At 43.0% G+C, this 19,579-nt stretch overlaps 1 protein-coding gene across 2 annotated transcripts; it reads left to right on the forward strand.

The window, feature by feature from the left end:
• The first annotated feature begins 4,181 nt into the window (after positions 1-4,181).
• On the forward strand, positions 4,182-17,378 carry fam83c (family with sequence similarity 83 member C). Of its 2 annotated transcripts, none has more exons than XM_069714143.1 (5): positions 4,182-5,301; positions 8,815-8,982; positions 9,647-9,771; positions 13,558-13,788; positions 14,365-17,378. In XM_069714143.1, exons 1-5 carry the CDS (start codon positions 4,786-4,788, stop codon positions 15,170-15,172), a joined length of 1,848 nt encoding a protein of 615 aa, XP_069570244.1. In that variant the 5' UTR covers positions 4,182-4,785; the 3' UTR covers positions 15,173-17,378. The 2 variants fall into 2 exon arrangements, with proteins under 2 accessions (XP_069570244.1, XP_069570245.1); XM_069714144.1 differs by having other exon boundaries at positions 14,368-17,378.
• Positions 17,379-19,579: the final 2,201 nt, after the last annotated feature.

The raw sequence follows: 19,579 nt of genomic DNA on the forward strand, positions 1-19,579 counted from the left end.
TTACTCTTCGAGGTAAAACGAGTTTATCTGATGATGTTTTCATGAGACAGCTAAAAAACTTCCAACAACAAACATCAGCCATTTAAAAATGAGAGGAAGGCGAAGCGTCCGTCGCCGAGTTAATCTCGACCGATCTGCACCTGCGTGACTGTTTACGTAACGCTTGTGCTCACAGGTGAACGAGTGGAACGACGCTCGTGAGCTGAAACGATAAGAGAACAAAGCAGAAACGCTCGTCAGCTGCCGAACTGCAGTAACGCCGCGCCACAAAGGAGATTTTCTTTATTTATAGCCGCCGTGGCGATTAGCTAAACTGCTCCTGTGGCCGTCATGCGGTGACAAATGAAGGCAGCTCTCTGTTGTTTCATCAGCTGATTATCGGCTCACATGATCTGATTGGTTAACAGTCCTTTGTTTTGTTTATTTTGATCTTCATCCAAACCAACAACATGAATGGAATTTATTCAGGAAATGAATCATCAAGTTACTCAACTGGTCCAAAATATTCATTGTGTTCATTGAGCTTCTCTTTTTAGTTTGAATACTTTTGAATTGTAAATGAAGCAATGCAGAAGTGCCTTAAAGTGCAATACCACTGAGGGCCACTAGTGGCAGGCTCCAATTAAAAATGATCATAATATACAAAAAAAGGTTTTAACGCTTGGCTCGCTGGGCAAGTTGGTGTAATGCGATGTCTCAGTAATGCCTTAATAATATGAATTATTCTCTTGGACACAAAGATCAACTGAGATTTTGGAGGTCAAAGGTCACTGTAACTGTGACCGTAACTCTGGAATTAATTCTCTAATTGTGACAAAATTTCACACGAATGTGTCTTATAACTCTGAACATGACTTTCACTTTGAACTCCAGAGCTGCAGTTTGTCTCTAATGAACATGAAGTCAGTGTTCCTGTTCCTGAACCAGTCCTTCCACTTGTGCTGCCGTTAACACTGCCTTCAGCAGAAACCTGCCTTCACAAGCATCTTACTCTCCTTCTAGCCTCAGGAGTTTTATATTTTTCAAAGTATTTCCCTGTCCTCATAGTTGTGGGGAGGCGCCTTCATCTCTTTGTAACATCAGTGCTGCAGCTGTTACTCACTGGTTTCAACCAAACACTAATGCATTTAAGTCCATTGAGTTGTTTGCCTGCTGAGTCGTGACTCAGGCGAGGTGACTTCCCCACGACACAACGGCTGACTCGCCTCAAAAAATGTGACTGTGAATGTGTGACCTGGAAACAGGAAGCTATGCCTAATAAGGACACTCATGTTTTGCTTATTTGCAACCATCTGACAATAATGTAGTTCAACCTAAAACTCCAATAAACAAGAAATGAGCTTTTGTTATTTTCAGGTACGTGAACATTTGTGATTTCACCATCAGAGAAACATCAGATTTTGGGTCAAATATTTGCAGAACAGAAAATCTTCAACACGGCCGCTTACAGCGAAGTGTTCCTGAGCCCATGCATTGATTTCCACTACAGAAACATGGCTGTTTTGCATGCTTCCTCCTGCTCTGTCTGCATATATTTGTCAATAATTTTAGCTAATAATGTCTGACCAACTATAATATTTAAGGAGCTGTTGCCAGACATTTTTGTTATTATGCTGAAAAATTGGACAAACAATTCATTAAACAACAACATTGTCTGAATTTTGTTGTCTGTTAATCAACTAGGTGATTAATTTCTGGTGCAGAGCTGCAGTTGTTCGGGTGTCTGTTGGACAAAACCAATCAGTCGTGTATTCTGGGAGCCTAAAAACAAATATTTGCTCTGCAGCTCATCAGGAGGTGAATCTGAGCCTCCGTGAGTCTTTGACTGACGTGTTAACTTTAGTGTTCAGCCTCGTGTTGGCATCGAAGATGTGAAGAAAATATCAAAAACTCCAACTAACATTAGAGTTAAAGGAAGATGAGGAAGTTTAATTAGATGTAAATCTGAGCGGAGAGTTACTCAGGTAACTTCCCTCTGCGATATTCAAATGTGCGGTGACCTACTTTCACAGCGTGCCGGCAGAACGCCAACAAAACGTCCACTCAGCCTTATTGTCCTGTTAACTTGTTGGTCCAGTTTGTTTTTTTTCCACCTCATGACCTGGACAGACTTCATATCTGTGAGTCGGCGCACAGAGATGATGTCAGACCGCGTGGAGGTGTTTGGTTTGAGCGCCTGCACCTCCCTGCACCTCCCTGCTGGGTAAACATGAAGTCACACATTTACACAAACTGCTTGCGGATGTTTACGACAGATTACGGACATGGAGTCGTTCCTGTTCACATCTTTACTTTATTACGTGTTGTAAAACTGTGAACTGAAGTGACGCGCGATGTAACAGCGACTGTTTGACCTTGAATATCCTTATCAACACAAAGGAAACCGTTGACAAGATAAGATACAGAATGTTAATAGAACATAATGCGGGGGTCGGAGCACCAACTGGAACAACCGAAGACATCCGACATTAGCCAACAATCAAAAGATACACGACACAAAACCAGAAAAATGACAAACTAATAACCAGGAGACGCAAAATCACCACAAAAACTCAAAATGACAAACTAAGACACAAAGTGACATTAAACAACCAGAAACTGATGCAGAACAACAGAAAAATATGGAAAAATCACCACAAAGGGACTTTAATGAGTCTAAAGTAAGAAGAAGCCTTTTTCCATTTTTCCATTCAGGACTTTAATATTCTTCCTCTGCAAAGTTTTTAAAAAGCAGCACACGTCTGTCGGAGGTCGTTTTCAGGAGCTGAACGCCTTCATAATGTCATGATATGAAATAATGAGCAACAACAACAACAACAACCATAATAAAGTGTGGGGGCAGTGCCTGATCATTATTGGATCCCCGGGGGGCACGTGGAGGTGTGTGTGTGTGTGTGTGTGTGTGTGTGTGTGTGTGTGTGTGTGTGTGTGTGTGTGTGTGTACATAAATTACTGCAGGTAAAATATATCCTGCTATAAATTGTATGTAATCCACACAGCTGACCTTTGACCTCCGTCTACACGGTCATGTGCGATGTTTATTTATGCACGAGGTCGGAGGAAAAGTCCCCCCAGAGGACCGCCAGCTTTCAGGTGAATTGGGTTGCAGCCGACATGTAACACGCTACCACGGCGACGGAGAGTCTCAGGGGAGGAGCAGGAGGAGGAGGAAGAGGAGGAGGAAGAGGAGGAGGGGTTTCCATTTCACACATCAGATGAGCAGAAAGACTGACGAATAAAACACATTTCGTGGTCAGAACTTTTTTTGTTTCCCCCAAAAAATTATGTTTTGAAGTCGTTAAATGTTGAATTGGATTAAATTAAAACACAAAAACATTTAAATTTGCAGTAATATGAAGAACACAGCATCATCTTCATCTTCAATAAACTGACATCAGAAGGAGAGTTAAAATAAGATAACAAAAAAACTGAAAACTAGAAAAACTAAACTAGAATGAGACAAACAGCCAGACACAACAGGGAAGATCTGCCTTCAAAATAAGAGCATTGGTTTACTGGCACTTGAAAAAAAAACAGGAAGTAAAGCATTTAAAATAAAATTAAACATGGATTGTCACTGTTATATCCACTATTAAGTTTTCAACAAATTGCAACTGTTAACTCACGGACTTTTGGCCTTTTTGCCATATATGAATGGGTTGCAAACTTTGAGCTTTTTAAGCATTTATAAATTACTTTTAGTTATATATTGACTGTTATGTCAATATTGTTTAGATTTTCAGTTTTTTAAATATTACTGATGTGCTTATATGTTCTAGCTTTTTCACTAGTTTGTTATTTGTAGCTCAATTTCAATTGTTATATATATATATATAATTTCTTTTATATATCTGTCTTTATCTTTTATCTAGTTTTACAATGTTATATCCATAATTTTGAGTTTTCTCAGCATTTATCAATTACTTTTAGCTACACTTTGACTGATTTGCCAATATCTTTTAGATTTTCTAGTCTTTTATTTTGTACTTTTCTGTTATTTGTAGCTCAATTTAAACTGTTATACATTTATGTTGTATTTTTTAGTTTTATCTGTTGTTCAAATGCTATATCCATAATTTTCTGTTTTTTAAACGTTTATTACTTTTTGTCAACAACAGTTTTTCTCGGAGCTTTATTTTGAAATTCCTAATGATACGAAGGCTACCTGTTGTGAGCTGGTTGGCTTGACAACGGAGCGAGGGGGAGGAGCCTGTCCACGCCGGAGACCAATGACACGACAGGTATCGCAACAGGTGAGCGCAGAACACACACCTGACACGCGCACACCGTTGCACGCCGAGCCGGACTGAAGCAGAGGAGGCGGCCGCGTCGCTGAAGAGGCTCCTGGGACTCCACATCCTACCGACGGGAACCGGGAACCGGAGAAGCGAGGACCATTTCACCGCCTCGGAGGGACGCTGCTCCGCCCGGTTTGGATTATTCCCGCCTTGAAAGTGTGAACTATTCCTTTAATAAGGACTCCGTGCGCCTCGCGGTGAGTTCTGGACTCTCCGGTCGTTTTGTTTCGGGCTCTCGGGACCGGCGGAGTGTGGTCGGTGTCTCCGGTGGGTGCTGACCTCCGGGCGGATTATCGACCGGTGATAATCTGCAGCTTGTTTTGATATTAATTCTCTGAAAGAAGACGACATGTCTCCAGACAGCAGCAGGTAGTTTCCGGACTTCGTCCAGCTGCTTTTTTTGGGATTGATTTGTTTGTTTGTTTGTTGGTTGGTCCATCACCGGAGGGGGAGGAGGGGGAGGAGGGGGGTTCATCCCGCCGACACCATGATCAGCTCCGAGGGCCTGAGGCCGGCCACCAACGGCAGGAAGCCGCTGGGGAAGCTCGCCTCCCGGCTGGAGGAGGTGAAGAACCCGTGGCGGCAGATCTCCACGCTGGAGCTGAGCCACAACGAGGCGGCCCGGCTGGCCACGGACGCGCTGCTGGAGCACGGGGAGGTGGAGTACCGGCGGGTCCTGGCCGAGGAGCGCGAGCTCAACTTCCTCTCCCCGCTGGAGGTCCGCTTCATCGCGCAGCACGCGGCCAGCAGCAAGGCGAGCGCCACCGAGAGCAACGGGCCCGGACCCCACGAACCGGACTTCGGGGATGGAGACGCCGTGTCCGAGCTCACCTCCGGGACTTACTTCCCCATGATGTCCGACGAGGAGCCGCCGATGCTGGAGCTCGGCTGGCCGGACTCCGGGGGGAGGTACGGACCGTCGGAGACCCAGATCTACTTCCAGAGGGACAAGTCGCACAACATCAAGGACCTCATCAGGTCCCTGATCAACAAAGCCAAAAAGGTGAGGAGGGTCCGGGGGCCACGACGGGGCCTCCAGGGGCACGTTTTATTGGGGAAATATTTCACGTTGCCAGCAGGTTTCTAATTGGCTGATCAGTCCGTTAATCAATTAATATTATATTGATCATTTTTTTGTGTAAAATGAAAGAAAACAGTACAAAATTGTTGTTTTATTTCCCTTCAAACCGACGTGAAGTCTTCAGATGTCACGTTTTGTCTCACCAGCTGGAAACTATTCAGTTTATTATCATTTATAACGAATTAAAGTATCAAATCTTCTCATTAGAGCAACAGAAAGGAGTCAAATAATAATTGACAGTCAGCTGTGACATATCTTAAAAACTAACACACTTTTTACTTCATGTTTAACCAGTTTATTAACATCTGCGTAAATGAAATGGACTGTAAACATGATGACACTTTTTTCCCTTCAGGCTGTTTAAGAAGCCAAACTTTTCTGTCATTAATCATCCATGTCAAAGAACCAGCAAAGTTAAAGCCCCGCCCCCTCACTCATTAAAACCAGAATGGATTTCTTCTATTATTTAACTGGTATAAACATGATTTTGTGGCCAGTTTGGAGTTTATCAAATCAATCAAACCTGCTTTGTGTTGCACCTTTCAGGTTGATCACAGCAGCTTCAGGTGATTTAATAAAGGCGGATGGAAATGAATCCAATAAAGTAGAAACTCATGGTTAAGAGAAATAGAAACACTGCAAGCGAAATAAAAACAATAGAATGGATTTTAAAAAGGAAAAAATATCATTTTTGCAACATAAAAACCGTGAAATAAATAAAAAACTCAGACTTAAATCACTTTTAATGAGTAAATTAGATTCCACTTTATTTTTACTGCACACACAGTACGTGCACAATAATATAAACCCCAAAGACCCCAAACTCACCTCTAACTGAAGCTTTTATTTTGAAAAGTGTCGTACGTTCATATCCTATTGGATTTCCTCGGTGATAAAAGAGTTAAAGTGGCGTGTGAACAACCAAAACAACCTCCTGAAAGTGACAAACGGCAGGCTGACGCCCGTTTTTTGTTTTTCCGTCCACCTGACTGCGTTATTTCACCCCGAGAGGTTCCTGCTGACAAACAGAGTCGGTCCGTCCGCCTGCTGCCGTGTTTGATCAGCTCTTATCAGCTGGAGATCAGCTGGTCACACGTCACTTCTTGATTCTGATCCTTGATCCCTGATCAGAGAAATGTGGCTCTGAACTCACCGGCTGTTTGGTAGAAATAAAACATGGAAGGATTTTAAACTACAGACGCAAAGAAAACCTTCGTATACAGGAGACTCAAAACACAACCGCATCTTTGAGGTTGTTTTGTTTCTCTTTGTGTTTGTTTTGTGTCTTTGAGGTTGTTTTGTGTTGTGCTCTGACATTGTGTCTATTTTTAGTTGTTTATTTGACTTTCCCAACAGAGAAGTTGAGTCTCTCTGTAAACTGGGACTGTGCCCCATCGGGCCCCTGTCAGACTGCCGGGGCCCCTGTCAGACTCCCGGGGCCCCTGTCAGACTCCCGGGGCCCCTGTCAGACTGCCGGGGCCCCTGTCAGACTGCCGGGGCCCCTGTCAGACTGCCGGGGCCCCTGTCAGACTGCCGGGGCCCCTGTCAGACTCCCGGGGCCCCTGTCAGACTGCCGGGGCCCCTGTCAGACTGCCGGGGCCCCTGTCAGACTCCCGGGGCCCCTGTCAGACTCCCGGGGCCCCTGTCAGACTGCCGGGGCCCCTGTCAGACTCCCGGGGCCCCTGTCAGACTCCCTGAGCCCCTGTCAGTCTCCAGGGATGGGATGGTTGGTCCTTCGCTGGTGTTGATCTCGTAACAGTCGGTCTGCTAACAGACAGTCCGGCTCGCTGCCTGAGTCACTTCCTCCTTCTGTGCAGACAGACTCTCTTCAGGGTCTCTGAGTTTGTCGGTAATAAACCTGAACAGTGATATTTAAAAACAGTCTCTGCAACTCACCATTATCTTCTTTATCGATTAATCTGACGATGACTTTCTCGGCCGATCGATCAGGTGTTCGATCTATAAACTGTTTCCATCACACAAATATTCAGTTTGCAAAACAGAACAGAGAAAAACAGATCAATGTTGACTTTAGATCGATCGTCTGATTTTAAAATGTTCCTCAAGTGGCTGCGATCTGATCGGTTCTTTATCTGATGTGTAGAATTGATCTTTGTGAAGCAGCAGAGATGATTGACTGGGAACTCTCTGAGGGTTCAGTGTGGGAGGACTCGTTGTTCACTGGTTGTTTTGCTGGTTGTTCACTGGTTGTTCACTGGTTGTTCACTGGTTGTTCACTGGTTGTTTACTGGTTGTTCACTGGTTGTTTATTGGTTGTTCACTGGTTGTTCACTGGTTGTTTTGCTGGTTGTTCACTGGTTGTTCACTGGTTGTTTACTGGTTGTTCACTGGTTGTTTACTGGTTGTTTACTGGTTGTTCACTGGTTGTTCACTGGTTGTTCACTGGTTGTTTACTGGTTGTTCACTAGTTGTTCACTGGTTGTTCACTGGTTGTTCTGCTGGTTGTTTTGCTGGTTGTTCACTGGTTGTTCACTGGTTGTTTACTGGTTGTTCACTGGTTGTTCACTGGTTGTTTACTGGTTGTTCACTGGTTGTTTACTTGTTGTTCACTGGTTGTTTACTGGATGTTTACTGGTTGTTTATGTTCAGAGCAGAATGACGGGGTGTTTTGACCCCGGGGCCCCAGAACAGGTTGATCCAGCCCTGCAGACTCTGTGAAGCTGCGAGTCTCAAAAGCTGTAATTATCTTAAATTTGTAATTTATTGGGTCATAAACTCATTTTATTATCATATAGATCCACAAACAGCTTCATCTGCAGCTGAGTCGCAGAATACACCAGAGATGAATGTAGAAATCCTAAATTTAAATTAAAGCTGTAATTATTTCTGTGGCGAACGGCTGAAAAATGTCTCTCTGGATTAAAATCACTGACAGACCTGGTAATGTTTCAGCTTTGAACTTGATCGATGGAGCTCTTTGAGCTGCAAAGAAACCAGTTAATTATTCTGTGATAATTTCTCTCAGCAGCTGAAAATCTTCCTCCAGCGATGTGCTCCAGTTTCTAACACAATGACCCATTAAAACAGATTCAGTCAGTAACGACTGCACAAACTGTACGACAACAAGTTTCTGAGTCACGTCTGAAAACCTGCAGCGGAAAAGTGACAAAATTAAACATCTTTCTAATAAAAACTGTGAACTAGAGAATAAATAACAGCCTTAAAAGAACACAGCAGGATTTCAGTCTTAGTATTTCTGAATCTCAGTGTTGTGATTATATTGGATATAAAAGTGTTCGTAGCTTCAGGTTCTGAAAAGTGAAGCTCCTGCAGAAGTGCCTTAAAGTGTGATACCACCGATGACCACTAGGGGCTGTCTCTGTTTGTTCTCTGTTTGCCTTTTTATTAAATACATTTTCTTACACTGTGCTCTAACTTTCGCTGTTCTTTCCTCTCCGTGTCGTCTCTCTGCAGGTGATCGCCGTGGTGATGGACGTGTTCACGGACGTTGACCTGCTCTGCGACCTCATGGAGGCGTCCAACAAGCGCCGCGTCCCCGTCTACATCCTGCTGGACGAGAAGAACCTCGGCTACTTCACGGACATGTGCTCGGCGCTGGACATCCAGAACTCACACCTGAGCGTGAGTGCAGCACGTAACGTGTGTGTGTGTGTGTGTGTGTGTGTGTGTGTGTGTGTGCGCGTGTGTGTGCGTGTTCCCGTGAACCGTATTTTGCTGCACTCGACTTCCAGAAGTCTCACTTTAGTGTCACAACAGAAGAAGACTTTGTCACGTTTTATTTTTCAGATCATTTCCTGGAAACTTTCCTCATATCTTACAAAAAATAGCGAATAACTCAGTTTCGTGCTCATTATTTTGAAAATTAAAAACTGTTAGTTGCTTTTTTTTTCCATCCAATTTTTAAGAGGAAAGTATTTGCTGTGTTTCATTTCTGTTGCTTCAGATTTGGTGGATATTTTCGAGTCGGAGTCATCAGGCTGTAATTTACTCACTAATTCACCTTTTCAGATCTCACATGGAAAATTTTCAAATAAAATTTAAAGTGGGTTGAACTCTATTTTCTGACACTTCTCTGAGTCCCAAAAAATATTATACAGTTAAAAACTACAGTTCATTATTTACTGCTAGAAAAGGTTTGATTAATAATGAACTATTGTCGGTCAGATATCGTTAAATATGTTCTCTCTGGTATTAAAAGAGTTTTGAATGTAAGTGCTTATCGTCCGTTAGCTTCTTCTATGGTTGTGTGTACCGTTTGTGTCTAACCGTGTGCGTTTGTGTGCAGAACATGCGTGTCCGCAGCGTCGCCGGCGACACCTACTGCACCAAGAACGGCAAGAAGTTCACGGGTCAGGTCCTGGAGAAGTTCATGATCATCGACTGCGAGGAGGTGATCGCCGGCTCCTACAGGTGAGAAACTCCTCATTCAGAAGCTCGTGCACAGGAACAAACCTTTCCAAGCTTCCTGCAGGAGTCACCAGGATGTTCTGGAGTCACACGGCAGACTACAAGCTTAAAGTGGTTTTCAGTTTAAGACAGAAGCTTGGACGTCCTGACTTCTGCTGCATCGATTTCAATCTCGGATTTGATTACCAAACTTCTGGAATTCCCCTTTAAAAGCAACGATCACGGTGTTTAAAGAGGACCGATGTGTCAGCTCACCACGTATGAACGTTAAAACAGGAGTCAGACGTCTGACGTTCACTCTCCTCCGATAAACAGGACGGACGTCAGTTTACAGCAGGAAGCCGGCGGAGCTCGCAGGTTTGCAATTGTCAGTGTGGAAAAGCAGCGTAACAAAGCTGCTGTTGTTGTGCGAAACTGTTTCAGGAATGTGCGTGACACCTGTAATTACAGCTGCAGCTCAGCAGGGAAGAGACGGTCCGAGTTCGACTCCTGTTACTGCCGACGCTGCTCTTATTTTATGAGCTTTTCGTGTGTATTTTAGACCTTCCTTTTGTCCTGTTCGAGTTTCTTGAAGTCCTCACAGGATGATGGATTCCTTCGTACGTCTACAATCATCTGTTTCAGCATTTGCTCTTGAAAACTCAATTAAAATCACACAAATGTGCTCCAAACGGCTACAAACAGACAAAAGACACTCAAAAAATGTTTAAAAATACACAAAATAATTAGGGAAAGACGCAAAACTACAACAAAGACATTTAAAATGACAACAGAGACAAAACAAATACAAATAGATGCAAAATGATTCCAAAAAACATAAAACAACCACAAAATTACATTAAGCAACTTAAGAGACGAAAAATGACCACAACAAGACTTAAATGAAAACAAATAGAGGCAAAATGACTGCAGACACATGAAATACACACAAAGTGACATAAAACGACTACACTGACTTTAAAGAGACTTAAAACGTTTACAAAGATCAAAAACAAGCGCAAAATGACCACAGAAATATAAAAGGACTGTAGCTGCTTTCTGTTCAGCTGTTTTCAGGTGATTCTTCCTCTGGTTGACGTCATCGGTGGTCAAACATCCTTATTTCTACTGTTCCCATCGAACAGCTGTCAGATCAGAGCTCGCTGCATCGAGGGTTGTCGTTGCATCCTGATGGCCGTCGACCTCGTGTTCAATCTGAAACTATTGTGTTGGAAAATAGTCCAAAAAGAAATGCGAGTCCTCAATGAATTCAAAGTTTTGGGTGAAGACCGAGTTGACGGTTGGTCTGAGTCTCTGCAGGAAGCGAGAGGAAGTTGGCGTGATGTCCCCTGAAGTGGTAGAAAGGAGTGTGAGTGCGTCGTAGCGGTGAAGCTGGCGGACAAATCGTTCCCTAAAACTCTGGGGATTTTAACAACTTAGTGTCACAGAGGCGCTGTTGATAATTACTGTGTACTTCACGGGGTAATTATAACCGGGCTGATCCAACCTGAGGGGCCGTCCTCGCTAACAGCAGAATATTACATTCCTCAGCTTTGTGAAATCACGTTTACTGTGTGACATTTTAGGGTCGGCTGCTCACTCACTTTGTTCTCTAAAAGATGTAAATTCACAGAGAAAATTTTATGTTTAAACAACTGAGGGTCAAAATTACAAAGACGTTTGGAGTTTTTCCACCGACTGTTTGAAGATGAGATGTTTTCCAGAAGTACGAAGATGTAAATTTCTGTTGAACTAGATATCTGCCTGCACACATCAAGCAGAGCAAGTTTTGATACGTCGTGACCGTTTATTCCCACATATTTGTGTCGAAGACAGCGCGTCCTCCGAGGTGCCTGGAGGACAAACTCGGGGATTAATTGGCAGCTCTCCTGGTTGTTGACTATAGAAAGATTAGTTATGGTTTGTACACATTCATTTTCACACGGGAACTGCCTCAAAAAGACAAGTATGAAAATGACTCATGTCAAGGGCCAAGATATACATTTTATCATCCAATTTTATTTATTCTTTGTCTTTAGATTCATATAAAACCTGTCAGAGATGATGGGTCATGCACACAAAATGTAAAAGTTTTCATGATGTGATTTTAATGAGTCTTATTAAACAGCCAACCAGCAGCTCGTAGTTTAAATCTCACCGTCTCCCTGCTCTGCCTCAGCAGTCGCCCCGTTCACCTCCTTTATCCATCCAGAACATGGTGCTGTTGTTGTTGGAGGATTACCTGTTCCAGGTGTGTGGTAGTAACAAGGTTGGGCAAACTGACAGCCTTCAAACTGTGCGGTTGCTGACTGGAATGAAGGCCGAGGCGGGAACAGATGCCAGGCAGCTCAGTCAGTATTATCTCCTCAGCAAATCCCCCCCCCTCCTCCCTCTCCCAATCAACAACCAAAAAACAACCAACCAACAACAAATCAATAACCAACCAACCAACAATTCACCAATAATCACCAACCAGTCAACAAAAACCAAACAACTAATCAATATCAACCACAAAAACAATCAATAAGCTACCAACCTTTATGAGCGGAGCACCTTTTAAAATGAGTTCTTCAAGTCATTTAAAGTCCTCCAGTAGATTTGAACAGGAAACCTGATTGATAGTTTTATGTTTATGATTGAACTTCAGTGGAAACTATGACTCATGTTTGTAATTTTATGACTTCTTTGGTGCCAAAGCACAAAGTTGTCGCCTGTATTTGAACTTTATGATTGACGGTTTGTTGTCCGAGCTGTTTCTCGTCAGGACATCGCAGGTATTTAACTTCAGAGCCGTGAAAGTTCCTTAGTGCCGAGTGATTTACGGTCGGAAGACGTCCTGCAGGTTTCTAGCTGCTGTAAAAACTCTCGCTGTCTCAAGTCTTAAATGGCTTTTCAGTTATTGACAGACAAGATTTTATTCTTTTATTGGTCACTGAAAATTCGTATTTAGTCGTCATGAGGTTGTTCAAAAAGTTCTTTGTTTTGATGGATCAATTAAACTGTAATAAATCTGAACACCTGCCAGAGGACTCGTTTGTACGAACGCTGCCAACAAAACTATCTGCAACGGTTCTTCAAGCCAGGTTTGAATATTTGTACATTTGAAGGTGCGTGACCTCTTTGGTGTTGGATTACATCTCTGATGCTTGACGACGGCGGAGAAACCGAAACCTTTATTTTCCATTTAGTGGAGAATCCGAAAATCCTCATCTTCTGTCATTAACGTGGTCTTTAACGTTCAGTCGTGAGCGTCCGATAACCGACAGATAAAATGGTGAAAACATCTCGGAGTTCTTCTGCAGGTCACATCGGTTCATTCAATAATATCATGAGGAATTGTTGCTTTGCATTTAGGAAACCATGAAGATTTTCTGCAGTCATGACAGTAATAGATATAAACATGAACTTTCAGAAAGCGGTCTGTCACGTGTTGCGTTCTCCCGACCTCCGACCTCCGACCTCTGACCTCCGTATCTCTGAACTCGTCTGAGAGGATTATTTCTGCTGCTGAGCCAGACGTCCTCGCTGTTCGTGCACCTGTCGTCTGCTGCGGGCAGATAAACTGATGAGTCACCACCATGACTCATCATCATCATCATCATCATTCAGGAAGTAGTTAACGCTCCCTCAGGAAGAACACAGTCATCTTCTTATCCTGAATCTCATCTGACTCTCCGATCTGCATCAACTCCTCATTAATCAAACGCTGCCGTCTATATTTAAATATTACCGTAATAAATGCTTCATCTCTCTTTGAAATGGGAAAGCAGATGATGACAGAGGAGTTGGGTGTCTGTGTCTCCTCTCCAGCTTCACCTGGCTCTCCGCTCAGGTGCACAGCAACATGGTGATGCATTTCTCCGGTCGCATCGCCGACAGCTTCGACCGGGAGTTTCGCTGCCTGTACGCCGACTCGCAGATCATCGACTGCTTCTTCAACCCGGAGGAGGAGGGGATGCCCTACTACCCGCCGTACCCGGCCATGATGGCCCCCGGCCCGGGCATGGGGCTCGGCCCGGGTCTGGATCTACTGTCGGAGAGGTACAAACGTTATTCAGTGTAAAGTACAGTAAGACATCAAATACGGAGGAACAATGGAGGAAAAATCCTTTCAAGAAACATACTTCTAATTCTATTTACTAAAATGTTGTACGTTTTCTTTTCTAACGGTCACCAGCTGTAAAATAACAAAAGATATTTAAACAATTATTTTTTGGGGACAAAAACGAGCCGAAAACTTGAAATTGATTCATTGATCTGATTTCATGACCAACACTTTGTTTATAACTTTGGTTTATTTCAAGCTGGAGTGTTTCCCACAGACGATCAGGTCAGTCAGGAAGTTATCCCCAGAAGGAGATCCTTAATAAAGTGAAATATCTGGTTTAGGCGGTTTATTTCTTGGTTTTCCGTTCAGTCAGACTGGAAACAAACATTTAAACAAATTTCTGTAGAAACCAGATGTTTGACTCCTTGTTTCCCAGATCGGTAAATTTTGGCCATACAGGCACATCTTGTATAAAAGAAGCCATAAAAACTGTCATGCAGCTGGTGAACGATATGATTTATGGATGTATTTCAACTCTGATCGTATTTCCGTGTGCTGATCTTCTCCAGCAGGCAGCGGGACCGAGTGTGCTCCGAAAACTCCAGCAGCCAATCGAGTAGCAGCGTCTCCAGCGTGAAGGCAGCACCGGGAATGACCTCGAACACCGTCTACAAGGTCACCCAAGGTCACGACAAGAAGGAGTCGGTCGGCAACTCTCACCTGAGCCCCGAGAGGAGAGGAGGAGGCGGCGACCGGTCGGGAGGACAAACGCCGACGTCGGGGGTTCGAGGCCCGGCTAACGGAGGAAGCAATCACGGTTCGGGTCCGTCGCTGCCCTACGGCCAGACGATGGGCATCGAGTGGAACAAGCCCAACTCCGCGGACGCGATGCGGCCGAACATGGGCGCCGTCTCCTCCAAGTTCCAGGGGCTGGGAATATACGACCACAAACCCAGTCTGTTCCACGGCGCCGGGCGCGAGGCCGGCACCACCAACCCGAACCTGAACCCCAAGACCCAGACCGGCTCCCCGCTCAGCGACGGCAAACCCGCCCCCAAGCAGAGGACTCCCCCCAGCCAGTTCCTCAACAAGCTGTCGGACCTCTTCCTGCCGCCCTCCAAAGACAAAGACGCCTACAACTACCGGGGGTCTCCGTCCCCTCTCGGCTCCTCGCCGTGGGGCGGACCGGACCTCTCCCAGCCCGAGCCGGAGAGCCAGCAGAGCCCGCCGCCGCCGTCTCCGGGCGTCTTCATAAACCGGCAGGACCAGAAGAGGATGACGCTGGGCCACAGCAAGCTGGACCTCGTCAATCATTACAACAACAAGATGAAGTCCAAGCAGGTGTACAGCCGCTTCGAGCTCAAGAGCAGCAACTAGACCCGGATCTTCCTTTTCGACATTCCTCCGGTGTCGCTCCAACTCACGGGGAAAAGACTCCGAACAAACTTAGAGGTTGTTTTTCTTAAGTTAAGTCTTCGTCGCATCTCGGACATAAATCACAAGCCCTTCCTCTTCTTCCACGGTTGACAACTCCTCCAGGAGGTCCAGCCACCGCCGCCACGTTGGCTCGTTTCGTCTTTCTACTCTTGAAACCATTAAGCCTCTTTTTTTAATTTTTATTTCCAGGACCAATTACAAGTACAGAAGGTCGTGGCTTCTTGTTGGTTTGTCGTTTACCAAAAACATGACGTCAACAAAACTTAAAACTCATCTGTGAAATTCATCAACCGAATATTGATGCATTAAAAACCAGATGAGAACGTGAATTCTTTGGCCTCAACACTGCAGGGACTTCCACGAGGGTTTGATTTTCTACTCACTTTTATACATTTGGACAATCTCAAGCTAAAATTTTACGTCTCAACTTTTATGTAGAGAAATATAAAGTTATGATGCTGCAGTTATTGTGCACATTTTTCTAGCAATGATAAAATCATTTTTGTACATATTTGTAGAAACAGTGCTGAAGTCTTCTTTTTGATTCGTGGATGGAAATAATTTGCTTTTTTGAGTTTTCATTGTATGGAGACCTGTAAACAAAACGGCCACTAACTTACGTTTGCAGCAATTTTCCCTGAAAGTGTTTCAACGTTCTTGTAATCGATCAACGGTCCTGATGTGGTGAATTTGGTCGATGCCACTGAAACGCCTCAATTCTCCAGAACGAATTTGATAAAAAAAAGAAAAAGAATCAAAAGAATTTATTATTACAATTTTTTTGCACACAGCGTGCTAACCTGAAAACATTATACGTAGACAGACGGTCGTGAGCCTAGCTGCTAGCGTTACGAGCTATCGATGCATTAGCCTAAGAAGCTAACGTTAGCCAGTAATGTTTCAGGATGTAAACGTTGAGGTCGCGTCAGTAACAGAAAGACGCTCAACAATTTATTTAATTAACGATTAAACTGCCAAGTGTTTTTTTTTTTGTGTAATTGATTTAATCTATGAAATGTAAAAAAAAAATGACACTCAAACTTTCGCGGAGCAGAAAATAAGAACTTCTGTAATCGCTGTTTGTTTTTCAACCAAAAAGTCCTTAAAAACCCAGAAATGTTTACGTTATGTATGAAGACACATGACGGTCTGGATGGACAGACGAGGATTGTTTACTCTTTATTTTTTGTGAAAAATTAATAAAATGATCAATCGAATAGCAAAATAATTGCTCATTAATTTTCTGTGGATTAATTAATGAACTCCATTTTTCAGTTCTGTAGGTAAACAAGTCTGAATACAATCTGAGGAGATAAATCCCATTCAGACACTAATTCTATAATTGGGATTGTTTTGATGTTGAAAAGAACAAACTTCTTCCCGGTTTTCTTTCCTGATGCGTCCAACAACTCGTGCCTTCATCGTCCTGCCTTAAGAGTTACAATCATTTCAGGCCAAACACCGACAGGTTGATCGTTTAAGGTACAAACACGCCGACTCGTTCACCGCAGGAACTAATCCGGCTTGTAAACATCAACAAGCTGTGAGAGGATATTTCCTCCTGCTGCTGCGACTCGTTGTATTTCTGGGTTTTTGGGTGTAAACGGAGGAACTGGAGCTCAAAGTGTTCACAGTCGTTCTCATGTTTGTTACGTCGGTTTATAACAAGCCGTGTTTATATCATTGGTTTCTTCTGAACGTCGTCACACGATTGTTTCTTCACGCTGAACATTTTCACAGCAAACAGGATCTTTTTCAGAATTGTACATTTGTACATAAATAGTTGAAACATGAGTTGTGATTGTTTGTATTTACATGTTATATTTAGAGATGAGGTGCTCTGATGTTGTTACCATAGCAATAACGATTAATAATGATCAATTATTTTGATATGTGTTTGTGTTTTTGTTTACTGCTCATGTTAATGGGCGTTTTATGCGGCTTTGTTTTGGTCAGTAATGTGCATTTTATTGTAAATAATTTGGGATTTGTTTTTTCTTTCTTTGTTGTTGTTAAAGAAACAACTCTTCAACTGATTTATTTTATTTGTACAATTTGTTATTCACTGGAGAATGTGAACTTTAAAGTTTAATTTCTGTGTTTAATTTGTAAAATGGATGAGATTTAATAAAAACAAAAAAAAAGGTTAAGGAAAACTGACCAGTGTCCACTTTGTCTGCGAAAACAACCAAAATGTAAATAATGTTAGATTAAAAGTAACATTTCAAACGAGAACTTCGACAAAATATGAAATTATTATCTGGATTTTACGACTAATCAGGAAAATTAGGCTAGTGGGTTAGCATGCTAACGTCAGTCAAAGCCTCAAATAAAATAAAATAATTGACAACACGTCAACAGGCAATTTATTATGTTTCATTTGAATGTTTTCAATATAAATATAAAATAAAAATTCTACATTGCCCCTTTAATTAAACTTGAATTTGCCCCATCCACTTCCGGTTCAGCTTCCGGAACACCTGAGCTCAGAGGAGCAGGGGGCGGGAGGTTTCCGTCTCTGACTCGGCAGGTAAACAGTTTATTCCAGCAGAACCGGAGCCGGTGTTTGTTGACGCGGTGGAGAAAATAACCGGGACGCTGTTGGGGAGTTTTACTTTGGGTTTGTCGCGTTTAAATGACGTTTTGTTTCAGATGGTGTCAGCTGACTCTGTTTTTCCGTCATGATAAAATTAAGAGAAGTAAAAGTAATATTTTTCTTGAAATACATTTGTTGACATGATATTTTTTATTTTTATTTCGTACTTGTCCAGAACATCGTGGGAGTCTTCACACGTGTGTAGCCGTGGTAGACGGCGCATGCGCGAAGGAAGCCAGGTATCCCGTCCGGCACCGGGATCAGCTGACGGACCGTTTGCGGTGCTGCTGCAGCAGGTTGGTCCTTTTGAGTTCGTTCACTCCCAGATGAACTAATTGAAATGAAACTCGGAAGTTAAATTGCTCATGTTGGACTTTATTGATGTTTGAGTTGAACCTTGATTGTGTTTGTTTCTGTAAAAGTTATACTGAAAGGTTCAGTTCTTATTATTTTATTTTAAATGGGATTTTTAAGGAGTACTTTTGAAGTCTTATTCGATGGCCAGTAATAGTTGATTCAGAGTGTAACTGACCAGATGTGTGAATTTATTCTCCCTACCAGCATATTTGTTTCATTTAAAATCCGTTTGTCATTGACTTTAATTGGTTTTAAAACACTAAGTTTGTGTTTATGACGGCAGTTTGTCTCATTACACTTAATGTCCTGTCTTCTTTAAGTTTGTGTTTATGTAAATTATTGCATTGTTTGCATTCACTCAAAGCAGCACAGAAGCTGAATACGGCTCGATTTAATATTTGTGTGTATTTATGTATATTTATAGTTGTAGTGCCCCCCCCCCTCCCCCCAGTACTTTAGGTTCTTCCTGCCAGGAAGTCGCAGGGTCGCCGCTCGAACAATGTGAGCGAATAAAAACTGAACTGACAGAAATACACAACAATGAAGAATCCAAGAAACGTTTTCCACAAACTCCCAGAACCGGACGGGACAATGAAGCCGTCAGAAATCCGTCATCCAGCCGGGACAGAAATATCTCTTTATCACCATTGGAAGATTTTTCAGTCACTTTGAGCTCCGGTTTGTTTTCTAAAGTCACAACCTCAGCAGGATCTCGTGTTACTGAAATAAACCGGCCTCATTAATTAGATCAACTTTCTCCAGATGAACTCTGATGTTCCATTTCGTTTCCACTTCAGACAACTGACTGTTCTCCTGAAGTTTGTGGGAAACGTGGACGCTCACGTTTGTTCTCCCTGAAGCACATTTTTTGTCTTTGACTGTTGTTTGACGTGTCGTCCCAGCGTCCTGGACGCCGTGCTGTTTTTGTTGGGTTGTCGTGGTTACAGGTTTACAGGTGGCCTCCTGGTTGTTCGTAAGGTTTTTACTGTGTTCCTCGGACTTTGTGACGGTCAGCGGGTTTAACTCGGCTCAAAGTTTAGGATGTCGACTTTATAGCATCGCAGCTGCCAATAATGTTGGCCGAGTTAAATTTACTGTTCTGTTGTAAAGACATGTCCCAATCGCAATCAGAGTCCTTTTAATAATAATTATCTGCCGATACATAATTGAGATCATATAAATGTCATTTCCAAGATAATCCAGAGAAATCTGGTCCTGCATTTTCCCAAATACTTGATATTTACCTTTAATTCACTGAATGTCACTACTGGGCCCAAAGGATCCGCAGCACCCACGTTTTTATCTGCAAAATATCCTACAAAGAACCACAAAATGACCCAAAACAGACAAAATTAGACACAAAACAACCAGAATCCAAGATGATTGGAAAATTA

Source organism: Brachyistius frenatus, unplaced genomic scaffold, assembly GCF_029030835.1.
Source record: "Brachyistius frenatus isolate BFR_SWC_R1_liver_20210118 unplaced genomic scaffold, ASM2903083v1 Contig_126, whole genome shotgun sequence".
Classification (NCBI taxonomy): Eukaryota; Metazoa; Chordata; class Actinopteri; family Embiotocidae; genus Brachyistius; species Brachyistius frenatus.

What these genes read in the sequence shown, in the direction of transcription:
- fam83c (XM_069714143.1), top strand. Translation starts at nt 4,786, where the DNA reads ATGATCAGCTCCGAGGGCCTGAGGCCGGCCACCAACGGCAGGAAGCCG. An exon ending in TGATCAACAAAGCCAAAAAG is followed by an intron (nt 5,302 to 8,814) that starts GTGAGGAGGGTC and finishes GTCTCTCTGCAG; the next exon opens with GTGATCGCCGTGGTGATGGA. An exon ending in GTGATCGCCGGCTCCTACAG is followed by an intron (nt 9,772 to 13,557) that starts GTGAGAAACTCC and finishes TCTCCTCTCCAG; the next exon opens with CTTCACCTGGCTCTCCGCTC.